The sequence below is a fragment of the Poecilia formosa genome, unplaced genomic scaffold (assembly GCF_000485575.1).
Source record: "Poecilia formosa unplaced genomic scaffold, Poecilia_formosa-5.1.2 Scaffold157, whole genome shotgun sequence".
In the NCBI taxonomy this organism is placed as follows: domain Eukaryota; kingdom Metazoa; phylum Chordata; class Actinopteri; order Cyprinodontiformes; family Poeciliidae; genus Poecilia; species Poecilia formosa.
Window position 1 is genome coordinate 1168037 of NW_006800096.1, and position 25638 is coordinate 1193674.

Genomic DNA, 25638 nt, shown 5'->3' on the forward strand with positions numbered 1-25638 from the left:
TTTAAACACCTCTGTTTTCAACTTGTCTTTTTTTTTTTTACTCGTCAATGATCCTCACCAGAGGGTGGCGGTAAAGAGTTACGACTCTCACTGCCAGGAAGAAGAAGACTCTACTTCTGTGACGTGAGTTATTCATAAACAACATAGCTAGTGGGCTTTTCTGTTACAGTATCTGGATTGTTTGTTTGCTTTAAATATGCTGAAAAAGAAACCAAGTGGTTCGGAAAAGAAAAGGAAACACTCGCACTCCGAAGAACGACAGAACAGCAACAAACGCCGCAGCTCTGAGTCACAATTAGAGGTAAAATGTTCCGGTTAGCTCCTTTAACTAACTGGTGCTCAGTCAAAGCTGCAGTCTTCCAGTGCGTCAATGAATGACTTACAGTGACATTACGAGATGGTACCTGAGACCGGATGATATGGAAAGAAGTATGTTAATTTCGCTGTGCATATGGAATGGAGCAGACCCCTTCTTTGTTTTTGGAGACGATTTTCTCCACGTTCGGAGTGAATCCTTTCTTGCTGAAGTTTACTTAAATGTGTAGCAGTTTTCCATTTTCGTGTACCGTCTTGCAAAAAAAAAAAAAAAGCGTCAGACATCTAGAAAGTGACATTTTTGTCCACTATGTTTTGAAACAACAAAAGAAGTTAAATTTGATTGAGTGTTGAGCATCTCTGAAGATAATTTTTCTATTCTTACCACAACTTATTTCTGGACTTGTATGTTAAATGATGTTTTCCTTGATGGATGGTGAAACTTCACCCCAATCTTTGGTAGCCTCTAAATGCAGCTTTCTTTCAGGATTGATGCAGATTTAGCATCCTTCACCTTCCAGTAAACTCTGACCAGCTTCCCTCTCCAGTCTGAATAAAAGCAATGCCACCCCATGAAGCTGCCATCACCACACGTATGGGGATGGTGCTTTTAGGCTGTTTTGCAGAATCGGTTTTCTGCCAAGCTTTTGCTTGTGAAAGTTACATTTGCTTCTCATCTGACCAGAGCGCCTTCTTTCACACGTTTGCTGTGGCAAACTCTAAACAGGACGTCTTCTTGCCACTCCACGAAGACAGGTCCCAATGAATTTTGCAGGCCTGATAAATGGTCCCAGAAATTATTGTGATAAATAATAATAATAGCATTTTGAGACCATTTTCAATTGATATATTTATAAAAGCATACAAATATAAGTTCACATCTAATTTCTTGACTCATTTAGCAAATAAATAAATCATTATTTTAGCTTACCTAAAATAAGAGAGGTTTGGTCTAATTTAACTTGAGTGCATTTTTATTCGCCGTTTGCAAGCTTCTCGTTTCAACTGCATCTTTTGCTGTTGCTGTTATACATTTTTATTTACATATGTTTATAATCTATTAAGGGTCAAATAGTAGCGTATGCTCTTTTTTTTGTTCCTCATTTTGCGGTTTGCCAGCATGTGGCTTGCTGGTGTTTTCGCAATCACTGCGTCCTCACACTTCCACCTTCAGCCTGTGAATCCTTCGGCTCCTCGCCGCTCTCACACGTTCACCGTCCCTTCTTCCTTTGTCGGCTTTCTGTACAGAATGCTACTTTATCTCTATATTTCAGCCACCCAGTGGCCTAGTGGTTTGGTAAAATCAAAACGTATGACTGCCATGATTGTAAGTTGCTTCAGTCTAGAAACGTGTGTTGACTTTTTTGTTTGTTTGTTTGATTTCAGCTAGTATTTTCTGAAGCTACTTTCCATCTGTTATACACAGGTTGCCTATTCAAATGATAACAGAATCATTTAAAATTATTTTTGAAAAATATGTATCCGATGAATCCGATTTCTTTGGGGAAAAAGCTGTTTGGCTGAAGGGTCGCCTTGTCCTCGTTGCAGGACTCCAAAGATGAGCTCGCCGACCCCGAGCTTGACCGGGTCGGCAGCGACATCGAGGAAGGCGGCCTCGACCTCAGCGTGCCCTTCCAGCCAATCAAAGCTTACGTCAGCAACAAGCGGGAGATGCTGCAGCAGTGCTTCCACGTGCTGGGGGAGAAGAAGGTCCGGAAGATGCTGCCCGATGAGCTCAAGGTAGCTTTTCGTGTACGGAAGACTCTCAAAACTCCGAATCCTGTGTTCAGACGCTTTTGTTTTCAACAGGACTGCAGTTTAGAAGAAATCAAAACGCTCTGTTGGGAGCAGCTGGAACCCATCTCGGAGAAAAATCTCACTCAAATTTTAGCGGGTAAGATTTAAAGCCGTTTTGACAGATATTGGTAGAAATTCACTTTGCTTTGCGATGGAAAACAAAATCTGTAGCGTTCCTCCAGGAGAAGAGACAACAGCCGGCAATGGTGATGGAGGGACTTTGGAGAGCCAGTGAGCAATCATTTATTTGATTTAGAGCGAAATTTCAAAATGAAAGTACTTTTTACAAGTTACTTGTATATCTATCCTATTTACTTTTTTCTTCCAGACAGGATAACAATGTTGACTCCACTTCCTGCTTGAAAGAAAGCGCTAAAACCGATGACGCAAAACAAGGTAACTATTTTAAATCGCCAGAGAAAGGTGCCTCTCAAATATTCAGTTCTAAAAACTGTAATTAAAAATTCCTTCGAGCAGAGGGAGGTGGCTCTGGCGAGGAGAGCGACGTCCTGAGCATAAACGCAGACGCTTACGACAGCGACATCGAGGGGCCGAAGGAGGAGCAGGCCGTTAAAGCCGACGAGGTGGTCGCGAAACTGGAAAACGCCGGCGACGGTGGCGAGCGATCTGACCGGGCCTCCGTAAACCCCGAGCTGGCTGCTCCAGAGACGAAGAAGGACATTCAGAGTGACATAGACAAAAGCGTCAGCGAAATCCTAGCTCTCTCTTCAACTTCGAGTAAAGAGGAAGCTGCGGAAGAGAGCAGCGGGACGTCGCAGCCCGCGGGCGTCGAAGCGGCCGCTCAGGGCGGAGCTTCGGTTTGTTCGGCGTCGATTCAGCAGCTGGAGCTGCTGGAGCTGGAGATGAGGGCGAGGGCCATAAAGGCTCTGATGAAAGCTGGAGACAAGAAAAAACTTTGTATGACAAACATTTAGCCTGTTTTGCTGAAAGTTGTATTTAATTCTTCCTATGTAGAGCTTTTCACATTTGACTTGAACTGAACTCGTATGATCCGAGTTATCTTAAGACCTTACGGAATGTCTTCATCAAAATATTGTTTTTTTATGCATATAATAGTTATAAATGCATTATGGGATCAGGGTTCCTACGTGGCTTGGAAAAGTCTGGAATTCATTCGCAGGTTTTCCGAGTCTGGATTTCTGAGGAAAAAGAAAACGGAGCATGGGAAAATACTGTTGGCAGATTTTGTTTCCCCATGTCATTCTTTAGTAATTTTCTTTATTCGTTCCTTCTTTCTTTACTACCTCTACTTCCTTTTATTTTTGTTTTCCTTTTTATCTCATTTCCCTTTCCATCTCCATTTCTTCTTTCCTTTTGTGTTTTTTTCATTTCTGCCTTTCTTTATTTTTCCTCCCTTCTTCTCTGCCATCAACCCTGTTTATTTTCTTTTCTTCCATTTATCTTGTTGCTTAAGACCTTCCTTTCTTTTACCTTTTCCATCCTTGTTTGCTCCCTTTCTTTCTTTCTTCCTTCATGCATTCCTGCTTTCGCTCGTCATTTTCTTCTTTTTTGTCTTTCTTCCTCACTGCCTCACTTTCTTGTTCCCTACTCGAAAAACAAAAAAAGTAGACTTGACTTCTTCCATTAATCCCTAACGTCTTTCTCTCTGTTCTTCCTTTTTTCCATTCTTTCCTTCCCTCATAAATCATTGTATCTTACTATTTTCCTTCTTTCTTTATTTCGTCTCCTTTTTCTGCCCTGTTTTCCTTCCTTCATTTGTCAATTCAAAGTTATTTTTTTTTATTTATGCTTGAAAAGAAGTGTAAAAAATTAGAATTTGACAAATTTCAGCCTGGGAAAGTGTTGGTTTTAAAGATGACAAGTGGTCATTTCCCTTTACGGTCACTAGATGGCAGTAGCACTCTGTCCCCGAACAGTGCAGGGACTTGACTGCAGTAATCTGTGCAGGACTGCCACTGTATAGATTTTAGTGGCTCGTGTTACAGTGATACTGCGGCTCCCGTTTTAGCCAGCATTAGAACTGAACATCACTGGGAGCAGCTATTTGAAACGAAGCCGTGTCCGGTCTGTTGGAGTATTTAGACCCAGGTCAACGTTTTCACACTAAAACCACAGAGTATATTACAAACTCTGCCTCTTTGAGTCTAATTCTGATTTCTAAAGTTGTTTGAATTCACGCCATCCTTTCATTCAAAAGGTTTTCTGTCAGTTTGACAAAGAGTCGCTTTGTCTGAATACCAATCGTTCAGTGTTTGTGCGAGGCTACACTTTCAGAGTGGAATATCTCTGCACCCTGCCGCCGCCCCTACAGCACTCAATGAAATGTGCAGTAAGAACCCAGTTGCCTCTTCAAGCTATTTGCATTTAAAAGGTTTATTTCATGGTAGAGGTGAGGGTGGGAGGGTTAAATGTGTCATTTTCTGTGTATTTATCCAAAGGTGTCTTAGCGTTCCCCAAGGATAGAAAAGAGAGAGAAAGAAAAAAAGTCTACTTTGGTAAAGACGTTGAGATGCTTGTTACATCTGCGTCTGGTGTCCTTATACCACCATTAGAAGGCCAATTACGATCTGGTTGGTATGAATAAAACATCACCTCAGAACAAGCTTATAGGCTGAAAAATAGTTGATGATACTTTCTGAATTCAGACGAACCCTATGATCCATGTTAACATATCGAGCCGCAGCTTTTTCAAAGTGAAAAGAAGGTCACACTTAAAGAATAAGAACAGTTCATCTGTTTTGACGACACCTTTCATTCAAATTGGCATTCGGACCAAGGTCCTCTGACGGTGAGGATTTTTTTCAATTACCCTGTCGTTAAGGTCAGTATTCTCCACGTATTCAAATGTTTAATGTCACAAATCTGAAATATGAAACGGACTCGAGGCTCTGCTAGGTTTGTTTAGCTAATGTGTATTTGAGATGATCAACATTAAAGCTGAACAATTGGCATAGGGGTCTTTGTCAAGCGAAACAAAGATGGGAGTTAATGCACAAGACACATTGTTCCTGTTGAATGTTTTTCAGTTTATGCAGCCTGGCGGGTTTTGAAAAGCACATGTTCAGAAGTCACAGACAGGAGTATCTGCCGTCTCGACACATAACAGGAAAATTCAGAGATCCTGTACATTTTTTTTTTTTTTTTTTTAGTGATTATATACAAATGTTTGACATAATTTAAATATTTTGAGTATAGGACAAGCTGAAACAAATGCTCCTATCTTATAATCTCGAGGTTTGTTGCATTTTTAAAGGCCAGGTTGTGTCAGAGCTTCGGCGCAGCTGCTTATATCACGTATTTTTTACCTTGTCTTACATTTACAGTCAGCTGAAACAGTTGGGTCCATGCCGTGAGCAATACAATAATACATCTGTCTAAAAACCACTTCTAGTGTTTGCGAATCAGAAAATATATTAATTTTAACGCCTCTACTGTTTCCGCATAAACCAGGATAAATGTTTGTGTTGTGCTCTTGTGGAAGAAAAAAAAATCAGCAAGTGACTTAACTTTTCTTCCTGCGCATTCACTGTTTTCTTCTGCAGTGGGAAATTAAATTGAACTAAAAGCAGAGTCTGACAGGCAATAAATAACTTAGCACCTCTGTATGACTAAATGAATTGATTTCCACAAGTGATGACTCATCGGACGCATTTCATTTTCCTCAAGCTGCCAACAAAACAGATTTCTTGCCAAGTTGGAAGTCGTGTTTTATGTTGAATTTACTTTGTTTTGATTAAATGTTTCATTCAGTGACAATTCCTTTGGCTGTTTTAATTCTTTTTAGGCCTCGTTCTCCGGAATCTCATGAATAGATAGATGTAGGTGTGTTGCAAGAGATGTAAGAATCCTGATCTTCCCATTTGTAGTTCTCACACGTTTGATCCAATGCGTCTCTTCTCCATTCCTAACATTATGTTAACAGTAGAGGAAAGAGCCTGGCAGAACTCTCCTTGAAAAAAAAAATGAAGTGGATTACAAGTTTGGTACAATTTGGCAGAGAAGCGTTCCTTTCTTTTCGTCACACTCTAAAATTCCCCTGAAATAGATTTGAGCATTTGATATTCCACTCCAGTGTAGCATCGGCGTTTGGAGCAAATTCCTCCTCTTCAGTGACTCCCCTTGCATCTGACTTTCAGATTCCAGGCATGCTCTCTCCACATGGGTCACAGCTCCACCACCAAAACGGTTCCTCGCAATTTCGGAGTGCATTCAAATGGTGCATAAATACCTCTGAATTTCTGCCAGTTGGAGCAGTGAGGATGGACGACCTTCCACAGTCAAACCAATACAATCAAATGAAACAATATATTTAAACCAAATGCAGTAAGCTTCTGATATCAAATGACTGCACCAACAGATCTTTTCTCTACAATTTTGTAGTTATTACTGGTAGTATGAATAAATGTCTCAAGTTTTAGAAACGCATCTAAAGCACTGCAGAAGTGTGTACTTCCAACAGTTTTTTTTTTTTTTCCTTTTTAAAAAATTGGATTACCGGTAAGTAAATCACGATTTGTTTTATACAAGCATTGATTAATATGTATTTTTCCCAATAGATGGGAGTTGTGAGGACTTTGCTGTGAGACTGATATGCGGAATCTGTTAGCATTTTACAATAGCATTAGCTTGTTAGCTGTGAAGAAGGTCATTCAGCAACGTGATGTGGAGTGCCACTGCTCTGTTTTGTGTTACAGGTGAGCTTAAATACGCACACACACACAGTATACACTTAATACGTTTGATGGTCTTTTGTGGCTCAATGTTTTAATTTGTCAAATAATAAGAAAGTACCCGTTTTGCTGTTTGGCAGCCTATTTTGGTTAAGCTAACTCGCTCCCGCTAATGAGAGGTCAGTTATGGTTTTCATGGACTCAAAACACTAGAGGTCGGATTGACTTCTACTTAGAACTGTTGTGTCCTGGATGACTGAGAGTCCACACCAGCTTTTGCAAGGTCTACATCTAGAACATGGGTTTCCAACGCTGGTACTCGAGAGCTATTGCAACTTTTTGATGCGTCCTACTCCAACCCATGGCATGAAATCGCCAGTTCCTGCAGACCTACTTGATGAAGGACTTCAGTCATTTCAGTCGACAATACAGCAAAATAGTTGGCCTCAATTTCCTTAATTTTGAGGGACTTTCTTAAGCCAGCCTTATCTATTGCCTCAAAGTTTTGAAAATCAGCCACTGTCCCCTTTTTGCTGTGCTGTAAAAGAGAGCTAGCTGACTTCCTACCCAATCCACCAAGTCATGTCTGTTGGCGCACAGTTAACAGTAGTCACCCCTCTGTTGCAAACTTAGCAGCTTTGGCTGCTAAGTTGTTATATTTTAACAACGTTTTTGGAATTGGCAGGTCAGTCTCTTTAAAAATAGGCCACAACACTTCAAACGGTGGACCCCTTCTTGGACTCTAGTTAGCCATTGTCCACTCATAATATAACCAATTTATGCATGTTAATGTGGCACAGTGGTTATCAGTATACAGTTCGACTTATTTGACAACTCTGGTAGTATGAGGGTTAGTCTCTGACATTAAACTCAGTGATGTCATGTTTCAGTAAAGAAGTAAAGAAACCTCCATTTCTGCTGGCGCTGGAGGACTATGAACTGTCAAATCCCAGCTGGGTGCCATCTTTATGTTATCTAGTGTTTTTTTGGATGATTTATTTCCTGTAGCAGCACAAAGAGGACTTTGCCAAGTAAATTACTTTCGTCCGTACTGTGATAAAACTGTCAAATTGCTTCCCGCTACCAGTTGGCAAGCGATTGTATTAGGTAAGTAATTGTCAAAGGGAATGTCAGGAGAGGACTGTATTGCTTTATGAGTTTCTGTCCATCAGGACATGCATCAAGTTACTTACCTTAGGATGACTGTCCTGATGTGTGTCTTAACTATAACGCAGTGTATTGCTCTCCGGGGGAAATCTGTAATTTAGACAGAAAGTGTCAAAATCGACTCGATTTCAGGCCTCTATATTCTAGATTAAATTTTTGTGAAAAAACTGAATCCTTCCTTTAGGGTTTTGTGTTCATTGACTTTGGCATCAGTTGCATCTTTTCTGTTTTTCAAACAAGAGGGCTCTCTCTTGAATACTGGAGCTATTTATGTTATTTTGTATGGGTATCTTTTTATGACTACCCACAGCTCCTGATCATGAGTATAGGCCCGACATCCGTCAGCTTCCTGTAGCAAACCAGACTTGAAAACTTCATTCTTCCCTTACATTTTGAGCATAGGGTAGTGTGGTATTCTGGATGCTTGTGTGGTGTAAATTAGAGGGTGAAATGTCAGCATACTAAACTTAAGTAATGGGGGGGGAGGGTTCCCATGAGTACATGGAATTTAAATTTAGTTTTCACTATCGCTTTCTAGTGTGTTAGGTGTCTCTATCAATTTTGAACAAGAGAAATGGCATTATTCACTTATACAGCATTCACAAAAACAGCACCAGGGCAATGTCTGACTCGAGGCGGCTGGCCATTTCACACCTTGGTCGTTTCATTCCCAACTTTTTGGGTGAGAAAAGGAGTTGCTTCACACTGACCAGCTGTCAGTTGTACCTGATAAGCACCTATCAATTTTTTTGGTAGCTGCATTGACAACTGATGACTTAAAATTTCTATAGTGTGGCCCATAAGCTTGTGTAAGGAAATGTGTGTGTGACCAGTCTATCCACTGAATTTTCTGTTAGTATGACACAGCACTCGTCTTCTTAAGCAATGACTTGGGTTTGGTAGCTGCTTGCTAACATTGCTCCACTGAAAATTAATAAGTGTAGTGCAGTGTTTACTTAGCAGTTTTTATTGGTCTTGCGTAATATTTAATCTATTGGGGAAAATAAAATTTTGTTTTCTTTTTTTAATTAGCTGTAGACCAGATTTAACAGCAAAGTACTCCTGAAAGATATCACTCTGTTTGTAGCAACTCTAAATAATATATGAGTCTCAGTTTTTATTGAATTATTAAAAAAAAATCTTACAAGTACTCAGACTAATTTAGATGTATATATTTATTGCAAATAAGAGCACAACTGTGAGGATGAGCGAATATGACACTGTCAAAACACATTTGTTTGTGTGTGTGTGTGTGCGCGCATCTGTTTGAGAGAAGGCTTGGAAAGCAAACTATTTGTTTTTCAGAGGCTAAATAGTTCGGCGCTCTTGACGATTTCTCAAGCCTTAATCAAGGTAAGTTTGAAGTGATTTGAGCGGTAATCAACCTTTGCCAATCAGTTTAATCTGGTCCCACCCAAACTAATCAGCAGCAGGCGAATGAAGAACTCCTCGACGCCTCACAACTGAGCTTTCGCAGAGTTTTTCCCTCCAAAGATGAATCGACTACTATTTTGTGCAATTAAAGGTCATAAGGAAGTGATGAGTCACTTCAAAATCAACATCTGAAAACCGAAAGATCCGTCATTAGTCATCGCGTATTCACGGCAAAGGTCCACCAATTATAGAGCGCCAGAGTATCGATAGCCTCACCTCAACCTATTCCTCTGGGACTCATTAGTCACAGAGGTAATGATATGTCATAAAAGTGCAATCAGTGCTTTGGATATGAATGATGACTGTGCTTGAAGACCCGCTGACTTTATTGAAGCACACACCTGATTGGAGCAGGTTTGCTTCTGTTTTTTGTTTTTTTTTTGCAGGATGCCCACCCTCTCTCCGAGAGTTAACACTCAGCATTCACTGCTGGCATGTTTATTTATTACAGCTATCTGAGAAGTCATAACAACCATGTTGCAAGTTTCATCAAAGCTTTATCCCCCTCAGACCAGACTCATTACATGGTTGCAGAGACGGCATAATAAAAATGTGACTTAATCGGAGCTGAGCAGGCCTCTGGAAAATTGGCTCCCCCCCCTCCCCGACCCCACAGCCGAACGCGGGGCAGTCTTTGCCGCACTCTACCGCACTCAGGTGATAAGAGGGCACATACGCTGAGGCGATGAACTAAAATCTTTAATTTTTGCTTGGTGAAACGAGTCAGTCGTTCATTTCCGTCATGTGGTGTGTTTTCACCCGAGCACTGTAATCGTTTTTAGAATGTCTTGGTTCTTTAAAAATCTTTCTTCCAAAAAGCTAGAAGTTCCTACTTTTTTTTTTTTTTTTTTTTTTAAAGATGCAATTTAGTTAAAAAAAAGAAAGAAAAAAAATCACCAAAGTGTCCCACATATCCTTGCAATGAAAATCCCCTTTTTGAAGTTTGGAGCAAAAGACATTTGCAGCGATTTTATTTTTGTAGTTTTTTTTTTTTTTTTTTTTTATTTTTTTTTTTATGACAGACCTAAAGTCGTCCCCGAAAGCTTTTCCAAAGTGATGTGTAAGTGTCTGTTTCTGTAATGGGGTATGCCATGGAAATGTTTCCATGGGAACATGGCAAAAGGCATTAGAAGAGCTCAGTGCTGCTCTCTGGGGAGTATCCACACAGCTTCTGCTTACTGGGAAATGATGATAATAGTGCAGAATGTTGGATAAAACTCAACTGGGGAAACTAATCCCTACGTTTTGCAAAGAAAGAAGACGGAGTACATCTTCTGCTGCTGCTTTAGCTTAGTAGCTTCGGCGCTGCACTATGCATAATCGTGTTTACATGTAAATACTTGGAGAGATGAAGTAAGTCTTTCAGATTAATTGGGTTCAAGGCACAAGAGCGCTGCCCAGATCTCTGAATTATAAATATTATTCTTGTTAAACTTGTAGTGCTGTAAATGTATGCCTTTAAAGCTGTACATCTTAAACACATTTAAATGCTGTAATTATGGCGGGAGTTGGGCTTATGGACGCTTTTAGGGCTAAATCCTATTTTCTAGAGCTCCCCCTTAAATCATTCTAACAAAAAGTAGTGGCTGAACCAATCCTCTGAGAGAGGATATACTTCAAAAAAAGCTGTCCTCTTTTACAAAAATGATATATCAGGTAAAAGGCTTCAATCGCCTGCAAACATCTTCCTTGTTTCACAAAGCATCTTTTGTGCTTGTTGAGGAAGATAGAATTTCTCTTGTTTTTCCTTTTTTGTGTGTGTTTCTGATCAGTAAGCCCATTCAGATGCAGTTTATAAATTGCTAATTTATGTTTTAGGGAATAAAGCTATCCACACTTGCCTGGCCACTGTCAAGAAGCAGCCTTCAGACCTTTGTTAAATCAGTTAATTGTGGGGGAAAAAAAACAACATATTTTTTGGAGTTGGACGTTAGTAATCACACCACGGGTTCATTACGTCCACACCTGTAGAATCAGGAATTAAAAAAAAAAACAAATCAGGGGGACGAAAAGATCTCAAAACTCGAAACATTTTGCTGCAACCTACAGAAACCCAAGACCAGTAGACATTGATATATGCTACTACCCCCACTAAATTATCGTACCATGGGCACATTATTTTCATTCAACCAAGAAGACAGTTTCTGCAAGGAAATGAGACGGGCATCTCTCAAAAATAAGGAAGCAATGGAAAAGCAAGATCGGTTTTGAAAAAACATCCTCTTTTCAATTTGCATATTAATTTTAGAAAGGGGCATATTGAAAATGACTTATACCCATCTCAAGAACCAAAAGAAACACATTTATGGTAGCGTAGCAATCACATCCTTCTTGTAATAGCTGACCAGCTTATGGCATCTTTCCACTGGTATTTTTACTATTTGTAATGGGGTCCAAGTCTTTGATCTTGAAAGGCCTTTGTGCTATTACCTTAATCTCTCTCCATATGTAGAGCATTTTGCAGTGGCCAAGCCAATTCTGAATTGTTGACTTAAAAATGTTCATACAGGTCAGCCTCTTTAGCATACCACTACATCTCACTAGGAATTGAGGAACCAGAGCTGGCTGAATAGTTGCAAAAAAAAATAAAAAATAAAAACCATCCATCAAAATTGAAACCTCTATGAGTAACTCTGGTCCCAGAAAAACTCCAGTCTAGACTAAAAAGACCGTTTGACCCCCTGCCGACTCCTCTTACAGGGAGAACCCTGCGTTCAAACGAGATCCCACTTTATGCCCTGCTGGAACTCTGCTGCTCTTTTCTCGGCGTTGATGTGTCCACGCACATGTTGTTCGGCTTCAGATCATCACATTCCAGCAGCTTAGGAGACGCATCTTTGAATTGGATCACCACTGTGCATAAATTAGCTCCGCAGTGAGGAACAGAGCAGGAGAAGTAACTGAAAACCGAAACTCTTTGGAGTCGAAAATGTCACATTAATTTCAAACACATTACCCCCTGCCGGAAGACTTAATGAGGAAGCCCATTAGAATGTCGTACCTGCTTACTTGTGAATTCTGAAGAAAGTTGATTTGATATGTCTGAGCCAATTACACAAAGTCTTTGTGATAAGAAACTGCTCAGTGGACCTGAACCCCCAGTTCTGCTCACAGGAAGCGCTTGAGAATTTTGTACCAGGCTGTGCTTTGAATATTTTCGAAGCGGAAATTTGTCTTTGGTTTGACTCCACTTTTATTTTTCCACATGCCAGCCTCAAGGGTTTGCTTTTGACATCGCTCTGTTTGAAGAGAATATTTGGCTACTTTGCCAGTCTTCAAAAGTGGCTGGGAGGGCTACACTTGCACAAAGTTTTGTGTCTCGGCACACCTAAAAGAAATGTTTCTACTTCTGGAACAGTTTTTGTGTTTTGGAATTGAGATCATGACTGGATATGATTTTGGCAGAGAAATAAATAAATTAGTGTTTTTTTTTAGTCTATATGTAAACATAAATTCAACATGCATGTTAAAAGAATTTGAAAGACAAATAAGATTAGCATCTCAGCTGTACTTCCAGACAGTGCCACATGGAGCTTGACATTTTACAGTCTAATTATTTTGACTGTTTTATTTTTGCCTCTTTTACAGAATTTTTCAAGTGGTTCATAAGTTCAAGAACTACATATGTCACCAAGGCTAAGCATCTAATGTAAATTAAACACAGACACTTTTCTTGTCACAGAATATTTATTTACTAATTTTTGACAAGGACCGCATAAAAATTGATTACTTCTTTTCTGTGGGAAAGGAAATAGCCTTGCAATGAGTAAAGCGTTTAGCCACAAAGGCGATCTTTTTTTTTTTTTTCTAGATCTGTTCAACAAATGTTGTATTTCATCTCTCCTTTTATGTGTAAAGTGAGTCCATTTCACACGCAGTTTTGCACATTCGTTGAAGCCGTGATCTACAGCACAGAATGTTAAAGTTCAAAGTCAAACAATCCCATCATACTTAAGCATCTACAAAATAACAAAACAAAGCACCTGTGAGACTAAGTAGAATCTTTCATTAAACCTGCAGTTTTTATTTGACCTCATTTATGTTTTTCCTTGAATATTTATTTACCAAAGAAATAGGTCAAAATCAACATTTTGTTTACCTCCTCAGAAGCCATCAAACTAAAACGAATGATGGAGGAAAAACTGTCTGATCGTATTCTTTAAACAGCTGACTTGGTTGATGTTCCCTTCTGTCATTTAATGTTGCTATTATTTTATTCTAAATGGTTTTAGAATGTTATAATGCTATATCACTGATGTTGATTCAGATTTTTTTTTTTTTTAGTCAGCCTGTCTTGAAATTTGTAAGCATTTTATTTCTATGAATCTTATTTCTAGATTGCATAAATTTTGTTGGCTGCTGTTAGTCCAGTATTGTTGCATATAGGAAATGGTCTCTTGCAGTTGCAGAGCAGAAATTGGGGGAAAAAGACTTGTGGGAACGTCAATGTTTGGATGTTTGTCAGTCCCTTTTATCTTTCACTGATGGACTATGAAATGGACCATGATTATGTGTAATGTATAATTATGTATCGTACTTGATACTTGATCAACTGTACTTCTACGGACAAGATTAGTGAAAAAAGGGTTCCCCATGATGCATCAGAAAGGCACACGGGCTTCCGAAGAAGTAAATAAAAAATAGAATAAAATCACAGTAAGGCAAGAGACAAATAACATTTATCATCGTAGATGATAAATGTTATCATTGTAGATGATAAATGTTATTATCTATAACATTTATCTATTCATTATAGAGAAAACGCATGTTTAACCCTGTCATTCTGTTTTGACATTGTAATACTTCAGTATGAGCAAAGCTTAACATTATGAATAACATAAACGAATAAACAAAAAACCTAAGCTGAAAGCCAGATAGCTAAAAAAAAAAAAATAGACCTCATCATTGATTTTGCAAATATGAAGAGCCGCCAATAAGCATTTACAGGAAATACATTCCAACACTGTTTGTTTGTTTGAACACATTTCCAAATATCTTTTTCTGCAAATGAAAAAGATGACTGAAATTGGTCACTTTATTTTTTATTATGCTGGCAATTACGCTATGTGAGCATAGGTGACCTCTCAAGACGGTTTAGACAAAGGGCCCAGAGTTTCATGCTGCATTTAATTACGAGGAAGAAGGAGAGAGAGAGAAAAATGCGTTAATAAACAGAATGTTTTATTTTCAATTGAAATGGCGTGGCCTGCATACACAGTCATGCCCTTTGATTAGACCAACAAATTGGCGGAAGGAATTGGATCAAAAAATGATGTGCAGTGGAACACAATATTTGAATCGTGTTTGATCTGAGCTACAACGGTTAGTTCGACGAGTCTGCGCCCGACATTTTGAAGCATCCTGCAGGTAAGAGGAAGATCATAAATAAAATCTTTATATTTATCAGCAGTTTTACAGAGGGGGCAGTGGTGTGCAGTGTGAATCACACTCTGCGGCATATGACTGGGAAGGAAGCACAGTTTTTGCACAATATATTCGTGTCGACTTGTAGTGACAACTGGCCTAGTTGTGTTTAAGCTCTGTAGCAGTCTTTTTTTCTTTTATTATTATTATTTGTCAGCATTCCCGCAGTGGACCGTGTCTCTCTGTGGACGTGGAGTATTTTATTTCCTCCTCCGACACATTGCAGGAGTGCTGGGACAAACACAGGATGAGTGACTAAGAAAACAATTCCCCTGGATATGCCTGTTGTCTCGCTCTTCCTCTCCGCCGTGCTCTCTCTACGTCTCTTTGGGGACTGAATCACATCTCTGCTTTTTCTTCCCTTCTCTACCTCTCTGTCATACATACAGGAGTTGCATGGGCACATCCACGTCGACATCCACGCACACGGCTGACACCCCCCACCCCGCGCGCTCTTCCCCCAACACACACACACACATCCCCCCTCGTTCTGCCAAAAAGTCGATAAATAAATGCATTGTCTCTTGACTTTCTGCTGTTGGCATCAGCCTGTCTAAATTGTCTGAGGAGGCAGTGGAGTGTGAAATTGAGTTCAGAACTGTACGCCGTGTGAGGTGGCACAAAGATGAGCGCATGTTTTCTTATTTATTCATATTGCGGCAGCACTCAGTCGCAGTTTTTGCAAGAGGGGGGTCAGTTAAACACATCGAGGTGTTGCTGGAAATATGACAAGCTTAAAGGAAGGGCTCAGGCGACGGCGCAATAGGTTATTCATCTGAGGGCTAAATGAAGCTTTAAAGTGAAAATGTGCAGTCACAGTGAGTCCAAAAGTTTTTTTGTTTTTTTTTGTTTCCCCCTTTCCTTTTCTTTGTCTCCAGTCGCCGGGTGCTCTGAACCAGGGCGACTTCTTTTTGACAGTCACTATCATTGTTCTAAATGTCACCGAAGCCCTGTGGTTGCATGTAAAGCAAAGAAAGGTAATTTAACTTGAATCAGTAGGCACAGATTGAATAACTTCACAGTGATTTGCTCTCTTCTATTTTTGAAAAGATGAATTTCTTTCCCAAAGCCGAAGGGTTCATGCAAGAATAATAGCACCTGCCCGTGCTAATTTGCCAAGAACAAATGATTTTGGTGGAGGGTGTTACTTCTGTGCTGCCTTTCGGAGATTTAATCAGAGGTATTACGCAAACCATCGCTTCCTCAGCTCTTTTTTTCTTTCTTTTTTTTCTTCTTGCCATTTTGTGATGAATGTGTTGTTACCGAATGATATATGTTTATAGATTGCCAGGGATAACCGTTGTTTTCAAGAGTTATGGCTTCCACCCGCACATCATTGGAGCTGGCTGTGTGAAAATCATTCAAGGGATTTCAAGTTTGTCTCTCACTTTCACCGAGTTCAACTCATGATAAATGGACATTTATTTAAGCAAAAAAGAAAAGGAAAAAAACAAACACTCGGAAAACTTTGTTCGCAGACGAAGCACTTTTAGTGTCCGTCTCCTCTGCGGCACACTTTTACAGTCTTTCTTTTCAAGATTAGTGTCACCGCAGAGGTAGAAGTGTCCTTGACTGTCACCAGAATCAAACGCATGGAGGTCATCGTCTTGGTCATGTTTTATTTGGGAGTGACAGGAGAAGGAATGGCAGCATAAATTCAATCAAAGTTTCTGCCTTCTCAGCACTACCTTTTAGAAAACGTTTAGAGGCCAAGCAATTTGTGCAGCGCATTTCAAAAGTATTCACATCTCTGCAGATGTTTTTGCCTTTTTGTCACAGTTGTAAACTTGGGTGTATGTTATTGCGTTTTTGCTTGGTAGATGAGTATAACATGGTGCATAATTTTAAATTGGAGGGAAAATGGTACATGGTTTCAAACTTTCTGGGAAACAAACCTCTGAAAGTCCAGCATGTCATTCAGATCCCTTTTACACTTATACTGCAAAATAAATCAAAACGTAACCTTCAAAAATCACGTAATAAGTTTATAGAGTCCACCTGCGGGTAACTTGATGCATCTGTTCTGTGAAAGGTGTCAGAGGTTTGTTAGAGAATGTCAATGTAATTTCCCTTTGAGATCATTAAAGTATTTGATTTAAGCAAACAGCTTCTTGAAGGTTATATCTCAAGCTTAGAATATCTTGAACACCTCTACTCAAGCCATTATCTGGAAAAGGTAAAAGTGTGGTTTATCTGCAAATCCTGCCAAGACTTATACATCCACCTAAACTGATAGGTTGAGATATAAAAAAGGGTGGACTGGTGTCTACACCCTGTACAGTTTGCCAGTCCATCAGAGTTCAACTCGGAGGACAAACAACCAAACAAGCACACACTCATACCTAAGGGCAGTTTAGAGAGGCAAGTTAAACAGCTATGTTTAGAAATACTCCAGTGATTTGAACCCAGGACCTTCTTGCTGCAAGACAGGATTTATAACTTTGAAGGAGTTATTTGAAAGTTACTCAGCAAGCCGTTAGGGAGAGGTGCTGGTATACTGCGACACTGTGCAGCCCTGTTGACTCCAAGGCTATTAACTGTGTGATGAGGACCCATCAAATATATGGAAGAAGGTGCTCTAGTTAGATGAGACTAAAATTTAACTTATTGTTCTAAAAACAAGATGCTGTATGTGTGGAGGAAAGCCAGTATTGCACATCAACCTGAAGATCCCACCCCAATGTGAAACATGGTGGTGGCTCTCTTATGTTGAATTGTTGCACACAGGGAAATCCTGGAAGAAAAGCTGTTAGAGGCTGTAAAAAAAACAACAACTTGTGACTGATGCAGAGATTCACCGTTCATTTGGTAAACTACTCCTAAACAGAAGTACAAACGGATTCAATTATACTTTGTGTTAGAGCACAAATAAGGAAAACCAATGACAATCTGCGGTTACACTTAGGAATACAATTTTACAACACCGTCCATCCAATTTAATTGAGTTTTTTTTCTCTTTTGCAAGGAACTCTGAACAAAAACGTGTCTGAATGTAAAATCCAGGTAGAGACAGGAACAAAAGATTTTTTTTGGTGAAAAGTGGTGCAAACTTTACTCAAAAAATGTGCTCCACAAAGTAAGATCAAGTTGATGGTCAAGTTCCAACATTTTTGCAACAGATGCTTTGTGCAATACCTAGTCAGCTCTGCTATTGCTACCTCTTCCTAACATTAACTAAACACATTCTACAAAAGGTTATCCCTTTAATTATTTTTCCTTATTAAGCCTTAAAAAGAAATGTTTAAACCCTTGTACAGTCTTCTTCTGAATTTGCCTTTAACCACCACACAACAAAAGGTGGTGTCGATATCGCACTGATTCGTGTCGGTGCATATTCATTACATAGAAGCACTCTGCCTGTTAATACTTAAATATGCTAATTGCTATGCTAAATAAAAAAAAGCATGTTTTGTTACTGCTGCATTCAAATTAAACATTTCCTTGACAGCAAAAACATATTTAATGGTGTTTACGCTTATTTGCTTAGTGATTTATCATTTCACATAATAATATGCAAATATATTCTGATGTTGTTAATGGTGTGAGTGAATTAGGATGTTTATGTCACCTAGAATACCTTATTCAGAAACGTAGCTAACACGCACCCACACACATCAACACAGAAGTACTCCAAATGTTTGAAGGTCATGCAAACATTACAGCAATGTAGACTGCCTACTTTGATGCTGCATGCAGTCTTGACTTAATAAAGTCAAACAATGCAATTGACCTTTTCATAAAGCAAAAGTAATTCTCTATATGGTATGCCTGGCATGCCATGACGTGGCACATTAGAAAACAACAAAGCAACCAATCTAAATTGTTTTTAAAAAGTTTTAGCAGCTAGAAAAAAAAAAATCTACACATTAAAAAAACACACGTAATGTTCAATGTCACAAAAATGAGCATGACCACATCTGAATGGAGAGGGGGGGGGAAAAAAACAAACAAATTTATGTAAATCACACTACCTTGAGGACATATTGGCCTGTTAACTCCTTTCAAGCATCTGTACCCATTAAGAGAGTAAATTCACAATTAGCATCATGCTAATTAACATACCATTTGGCCCTGTCTTTAATTTTCAAAAAGCCACTAACTTGTATTCTACCACCGCGATGACACATAAAGTAACAGATTTTGTTTTGCACAGTACAAGTTGTTTGCCCTTTTCTAAAATGCAAAGCCATTCTAATGTGCTCGGTAATGTAATTAGTTTTTTTTTTTTTAAACACAGGGCTTTGGTGCCTGTGTATGCTAGATTGCAACCGACGGTCACAGTTAATGGAGAATATATTCATCTAGTTTTGCTCGAGGCTTTGCTTTTGAGGCGTGAACTTGAAAAGTGCAAAGTAGATAACGAAGACAGGCTTGAATAGTCGTGGATAGAGATTCTGTTTAAGCATATGGTTCTGTAGAATACAGTACAGTTTGATTAATCGGTTCTGTTCAGGAAATGTGTTTGTAAAAAAAAACAAAACAAAAAAAAACAACCAACATGCAAGCTCAGCCCTTCCTACTAAAGGAACCCATCATCTCTGTTGAATTAAACATTTATTTAGCGAAACGACATCGTGCCAGTTGAACTCTACAGAGTCGTGATTAAAGGGTGCTGTTGGTAATTACCACTGCATTCTTTCCAGCCACTTCCAGTGTGTCTTCTCGGACAACTCTAAACTCTCTAAATTTAAAAATCTATTGCGCCATACTTTCTCATTGTCTTCGACTCTCTGAAAGCCGTAAGCCCCACAGACGCTCGGCCATTAAGAGAACGCCAGCCAGCAACTCCCTTGAAGTTTACCCGAATCAATATTTCAGCGCTGAATGGCAAGTTGGTCCTTAAACAAAAAAAATTGTTTTCCTAGACAACCTGAACAAGCTTTAAACTAGTTAGAGGCAGTTAGAGAAGGTGAACCCTCCTCAGAGCCCATTAAAAGTCCTTTAATGAGTGGAGAGTGGAAACCAGCAGTGGACCCCCTGCTGGGTTTTGATACAATGTACTGTCACCTCATTAAAATCCTGATGATGTTCAGCAGTATTCCCAGACTGTGCTCAGACCCATGTTTCTTGGTGGACAGTAAGAAGTCATGGGGTGGGAGGAGGGGGGGGCCATGAGATGGGGTACAAGCTGGACCTGGCATCACAGCTGGGCCCTGGACGGTGATGATGACATCATTGCTTGTTGTCCACATCACTTACAGGTGCTTTGTTATTGTTTTCATGGACTTTCATGAGAAACTTGTGTGGCAGAACATAAAGTAGGGATGTTCAACAGTCCAAGCTGTGATTTGAAGGTTTTTGAATGGAGGCTTCCATTTTTTTTGTCATCCATCCTAGAAACAAAATAACCGAGAGTTATGTGTAATACAAAGGTGAAGCATAGTGAATAAGTACTGAACTTATTGGGATTTGTTAAATAATTTATAGATTTTGATGACAACTTATATTTGTTTGTTTTTGATTTTTTGCACTGAGTTTAAAATTGTTGTTTCACAGTTATAGAAACAAGTAACAGGCATTGCTCAGTTGTTTTGACGCATTCCTCCACACCAACCCTTTTCAGATCCTGGAGGTTCTACTATGCACTTTGATTCTTAGGTGTTTCCATTGATTTCCAATAGTATTCAAGATTGGGGTTTGCTTTTTTTTCTTTTTTTCCTTTAAGACCTACTGAGAGTTTCTGTAACTGCTAGTTTGGGATTATAATGGTGAGAAACCGAGCCATCTTTAGATTTGAATCAAAAATATTCCAGTACATTTCTGTTTTTACTCTTTTTTTTTTCAGTCACACGAAGTCTGGCGGCATTACACACTAAAGAACAACCTCTCATAATGATATTATTAACTCCAACCTTCAGTATTGGTATGGTCCCTTTTGGGTTATGTGGGGTCCCACTTCTGGTCTCAGACTGACCAGGCTGTGTTCTTGCAGCATTGCATCGTCTTATTCAAATGTTAGGCAGCAAAATTAAAACATGCCGTTTCTCCTAGAGTTGAGACTTTCTGAATGTTAACATAAGTTGTAGAGCTAAAATGGGTTTGCCATTCCATGAAACAAATAGTTTAACTGGATACATTTATTTTTAAATTTGATGGACAGATTATCATGTTTTATTGTGTAAAGCAACCCTGCTTGCCAAACCTAGAGGTTCTCTGCTCTAAGCAAAAGATTTATGGCAAAAAAAACCAATAAATAAATAAATAAATAAATAAGCCTAAGCAAATTGTCTCTTTTGTAAGCCTGTATTGTTTTTCAGTTTGAATTAGTCCCAAAATGAGGCATTATATGATAGGCAGACAAACTCTTGGTAAATTATTCTCAGCTTTACTCTGGTTTGTCATTTTAATCGCATTGAACCATGGTTAAAGCTGAATAAAAACAAATAAGAAATTTAAATTGTTCAGGTTTTATTCTTAATTTCTCCAAGCTTGGAGATATATGTCTATAGGCTGTTTGTTTCTCATATGTGTGTGTGTGTGTGTGTGTGTGTGTGTGTATATATATATATATATATATATATATATATATATATATATATATATATATATATCTAACTGCATCCTGAATGTGCTGGTCTTGAATTTTTTAAGAGACTTGAGGCAAAAAAAATTAATAAAAAACATTTGCTTTCCAATACAACAATCATCTCTGTGCATCACATAGTTCAATATGAAATGCATTACAATTTCAACAGAAGACACAGAAGTACAGCAGATTGACAAATGTAATGGAAGCACAAGGCAACATGCCGTATGAATACATTTACTATCGGGATGACATTTTGGCCCCAGAGCATGCCTTTTTACCGTGTAATGTCATACAATTGTTATATTGTGTGCAGCTGGAGCATCACTCAGGAAAGCAAGACGAGACTTCTTTGAATGATGAAGGATGTGGAAATCTGCTCGCTACTCCACACTTCAGAAATTCTTATGAAGGATTATTTTGATGTGCTTGGGTGGGTGCCGACTTATTTCCTGTTTCTATTACTAGTTTACATCACTTTTTTTGTTGTTGAGTCCTTGTTGTGCCATGTTTGCACAGATTTTTTTTACCAGATTAGTTTAAAAGTCAAATGAAGGAGTGCAAGCTGTTGTGCGTTAAAGTTTAAGCAAAAGTGTGGAAAACGTGGATGTCCTTGCAGACATACCTGTTGTCATATACCTTCAATTCGATCTAAACTTTGGTACTTAGGCAGTTAAGTAGCAAACTTAACTGCTAAGTTTGCTACTTAACAGAGTAGCAAATAAGTGTATGCTACTCCTATCAACCATGCTGATAGGAGTAGCATACACTTATTTCACCAGACGAGGTTGTGTTGGCAGCATTTAGCATTTCGCAAGACTGACAAGAAACATTCTCCTTCAGCATCAACATTTCTGTCAAAGATTGCGTGAGGTTTTGGCTTATAGTGAGATAACTGCTGCGAAAAACAAACAAACAAAACAAACAAAACAATTCAGATGACCTCTCTTTGTTGCTTTCTAAAATTCTGTGCCCCATTTTGTTCCCTCACTGATGCAACTAACTGAACGTCTCTGGCTATACCTGCTTTTTCGGCCATGCCTGGCTTGTCTTTTGTGACTCTTTACCTTTAATATTCTCATACTATTTCAGTTGTTCAGGCAAGAACTACTTTGGGTCATTGGGCAATTGTAAAACTGAATGTTTATAATGAAGACCATGTTTATTTAGTGTCTGTAGACCAAGGCTAGTTCAGGCTAACTTGCAATATCTCTTAAATGTATGCTAATACCAACTTTCTATGCCTGTGTCCCTACATGACCATGTCTAAAACATGACAAATGTATATATTTTTTTCTAATATTCTACTATTTTTTCCCCCTCAAACTGTAATCAGCAGTAGACATTTTGAGAATATGAGATCAGTCGTTAACGGTCTGAAACAGAAACTTTGTGATAACTTTTTACTTGATTTACCTTTTCCACAGATGTATTTGTAATGAGATGTCTTAAAGTTTTCCTGAAAGCTAACATCAAAGAGCTTATTTTGGAGCTCTATAAAAGCTAATGGTATCCATTTGTACTGGAGCTTTCTAAACCCATTATGAGCTTAATTGGTATCCCTTCCCCGTCTGTTCTTGTGGTTTCAAGCTGTAAACAGTACAAGTTAGTTTCAGTTCAGTTTGCAACGGTTCCTTTCTTGAAAACTTTCTAATTAATGCATTCAGCTTTCAGGCTCTCTTTCATTCTATGTTTAGTCCTTTTCGCTGTCTACTGCCCAGTTAATTTTTTTTTTCTGCATGCATAGAACTGTCTCAGTTTGACAACAACTATTTTCCACTTTGGCATTTATTGCAGCAATTACATATGACTCACTTTTATCCCTTGTGCTTTTCAGTCATCTGGACAAAGACAGAGGGAGTCATTTTTCATACTTTTCTGCATGCCCACTTGCTCACTGTCACAGGCACTGTTTGTAATTAGACCACTATTACTGTCTGCCAAATTGCTGGTTGTTTTTTTTTCCCATCAGAAACATCCAAAATCATCATATGCCTATATTTGCCAGCGAGCAAAAACCGAGACCACTTTGTCCAAACCGGGAGGGATTCCTAATTGATATTGTGGATTTTCTTTTTTACTTTTTTCTTTTTTTTTTTTTATCTGTAACTTGGACTGAGAATCTGTTCCTGGCTGCAGGAGGTCTGATAAGCCTCCTGCTCTTTTGTCAAGTTGAACAGACAGCGAGATGCACTCCAGGGAGCAATGAACAGCTAAACAGATGACATGAATCTGAGCAAGACTTCCAATGAACTTTCCTTGAACTAGAGAGGTCCAGTGATCCATAGCTCGTACATGTAGCGCTCTCTCTCTCTCTCTCTTTCTCTCTCTCTCTCACTCTTCTCCTCCTCCTCATCTCTAGCTACCCTCTTTGCTCCCTGATTCTAAATCTCGCTTGATTCATTTCCCCCCAGCTCTCTTCCTTCTCAGGATGAGCCAGATGCAGCAGTACTCTAGTTCTTAAGCTAAAGTCACTAACAAGGTCTTGTCACAGTGTGGTGCCACATCACTGCTTTCCCATTATGTGGGATTTCTGTTTTTTTTTTTTTTTTGTTTGAGAGGCAGTAGTGTGTTTTTACAAATGCATGGGGCTTTTCGCTCCCAGCACTTCAGCTGGTCAGTAGTGTCCTCAGTTTGCTATGACGCAGGTTGCCGTAAACGTCTCCTATGGCCTGAAAGCACATGACTCCCTCGCGCTTCCTCTCATCATAATTTGTATAGCAGGCCAGTTCTGCCTGCTATACAAATTCGTTATACAGCCGTTTGTGGTCGAACAGAAACCATTTCTCTTCAGACAACGTGAAAGAAAACAGAACACGAATGCACATCTCAGTGAAACGGATTAAAAATGGATTCATTTATTTGTGCCCACTGATAAGCCGTCCAGTCCATGGATTTTGTAGAATATTATCTCATTCAAGAGTGAATAAAATGTTCTTGTAGACGGCTGCACTTTTGAACTCTTGTCTGGACTTGGTTTCCAGTCCTCTGAAGGCCGTGGTTATCTCTGTTCCTTGTGCATCATTTCTTCCTTCCACTAATATGCATGAACATCCAGCTTCTTTAGCAGTGACCTTGTGGATGGAGTCAGTTACATTTCCGCTGGACAATTGTCAATTGTCTTTCCGATTGACTGTGATAAAATATCTTTAGCAAAACTTTTCTTTTTAAATTGATCTTATGTAACATGCAGATTTTATGTTAAACTGAATTCTAGGTTTTCATTACCTGTAAGCCATATAGATCAAAGTGAATTACATGCATTACTGTATGTAATGAGTCTATATGATAGATATAGCATCTGACTTTCTGGAGTGAATTACTGAAATAATTTTTTCTTATATTTTAAATCATTTACCTGCAAAAAGACCATTTTAGTTGATTGAGTTTTCCTCCTTTGTACAATTATCTCAGTTTAACTCAAATATATTGAGTATTCAGATTTAAATGTTGTGTTTAAATTATATGAACAATTACTTCAAGGCCTTGATATGAAGATCTTAAAGACAAATACCATAAATAAATAAAGGTGAAACTTGGACATCATAAATGCCCAAATAAACATAAATTAATTGCAAAGGCAGAGTACTGACTGTAAGACTTTTCCTTTTTCACACAGCCTAATCCCCATCCATTTTGCTATATTTCCCCATAAATTCCACTTCAGTCCAAGGTCACTCTGACATTCTGCTCTTAAAATGTGTCATGCAAAAACTACTGCCTCTTTTTTAGGAATGCCTTGGGCCTTACATGTCTGTGCATCAACAACAGGGGGCAGTGTAGGAGTTCATTACCATGCCAGCTTGAACTCACAAGTCATCACGGATTCAGAAAGAGGAGGCAGTAAAACGGCCGTAAGAAACAATTTGCAAACCCTCAAAGTTTCTGTGTTTGTTTTGCATTTTATTTGCCATCGCTACAAATGGGCAGTTCGCTTTGGAAATCAAAAGACGAACCTTTTTTTTTTTTTGTGGCAAAGTGCTTGCAAGGAAATAGTGACTATAATGTCTCCACGCCTTGCCATGCAACTTGGCATTCATAGATAATTTTCTTTAAGACATTTATTGAATTTAGTGAAAAGTGCTCTTGTTAAAAAGAGTAAATGTTAAAAAAAAACATAGATTTTTTTTTCTTAAAAGTTAGTGTTCATACTTTCACTGATTTTCACTGATGTGAAAAAAAAAAGTACAATTTAAAGATGCATAAGACGAGGGGTCCGTGTCGTTGGACAAATTCATTGGTGCTTCTGGGAAAGATGTCTTTAAATAAAAAAAAAAAAAAAAACTTCTAATAAATTACTTTTATTGGAGTAGCATAATTTAA

The 25638-nt window shown here is 38.8% G+C and overlaps 1 protein-coding gene and 1 long non-coding RNA gene across 5 annotated transcripts; both read left to right on the plus strand.

The window, feature by feature from the left end:
* Positions 1-129: 129 nt before the first annotated feature.
* On the plus strand, positions 130-3234 carry caap1 (caspase activity and apoptosis inhibitor 1). Of its 4 annotated transcripts, none has more exons than XM_016677512.1 (6): positions 130-301; positions 1864-2055; positions 2122-2209; positions 2295-2343; positions 2441-2508; positions 2587-3234. In XM_016677512.1, exons 1-6 carry the CDS (start codon positions 197-199, stop codon positions 3045-3047), a joined length of 963 nt encoding a protein of 320 aa, XP_016532998.1. In that variant the 5' UTR covers positions 130-196; the 3' UTR covers positions 3048-3234. The 4 variants fall into 4 exon arrangements, with proteins under 4 accessions (XP_016532998.1, XP_016532999.1, XP_007564336.1 ...); XM_016677513.1 differs by having other exon boundaries at positions 2590-3234; XM_007564274.2 differs by having other exon boundaries at positions 2125-2209.
* Positions 3235-5265: 2031 nt separating this feature from the next.
* On the plus strand, positions 5266-25164 carry LOC107837604 (uncharacterized). Its single transcript, XR_001663646.1, has 3 exons — positions 5266-6536; positions 6651-6788; positions 25048-25164. It is a non-coding gene; the product is annotated as an uncharacterized LOC107837604 (long non-coding RNA).
* The last annotated feature ends 474 nt before the right edge of the window (positions 25165-25638 follow it).

Excerpts from the sequence above, each read along its gene's own strand:
- caap1 (XM_016677512.1), top strand. The coding sequence starts at position 197 with ATGCTGAAAAAGAAACCAAGTGGTTCGGAAAAGAAAAGGAAACACTCG. Across the intron at positions 302-1,863 it reads GCTCTGAGTCACAATTAGAG|GACTCCAAAGATGAGCTCGC; the intron begins GTAAAATGTTCC and ends TCCTCGTTGCAG. Across the intron at positions 2,056-2,121 it reads TGCTGCCCGATGAGCTCAAG|CAGGACTGCAGTTTAGAAGA; the intron begins GTAGCTTTTCGT and ends TTTTGTTTTCAA.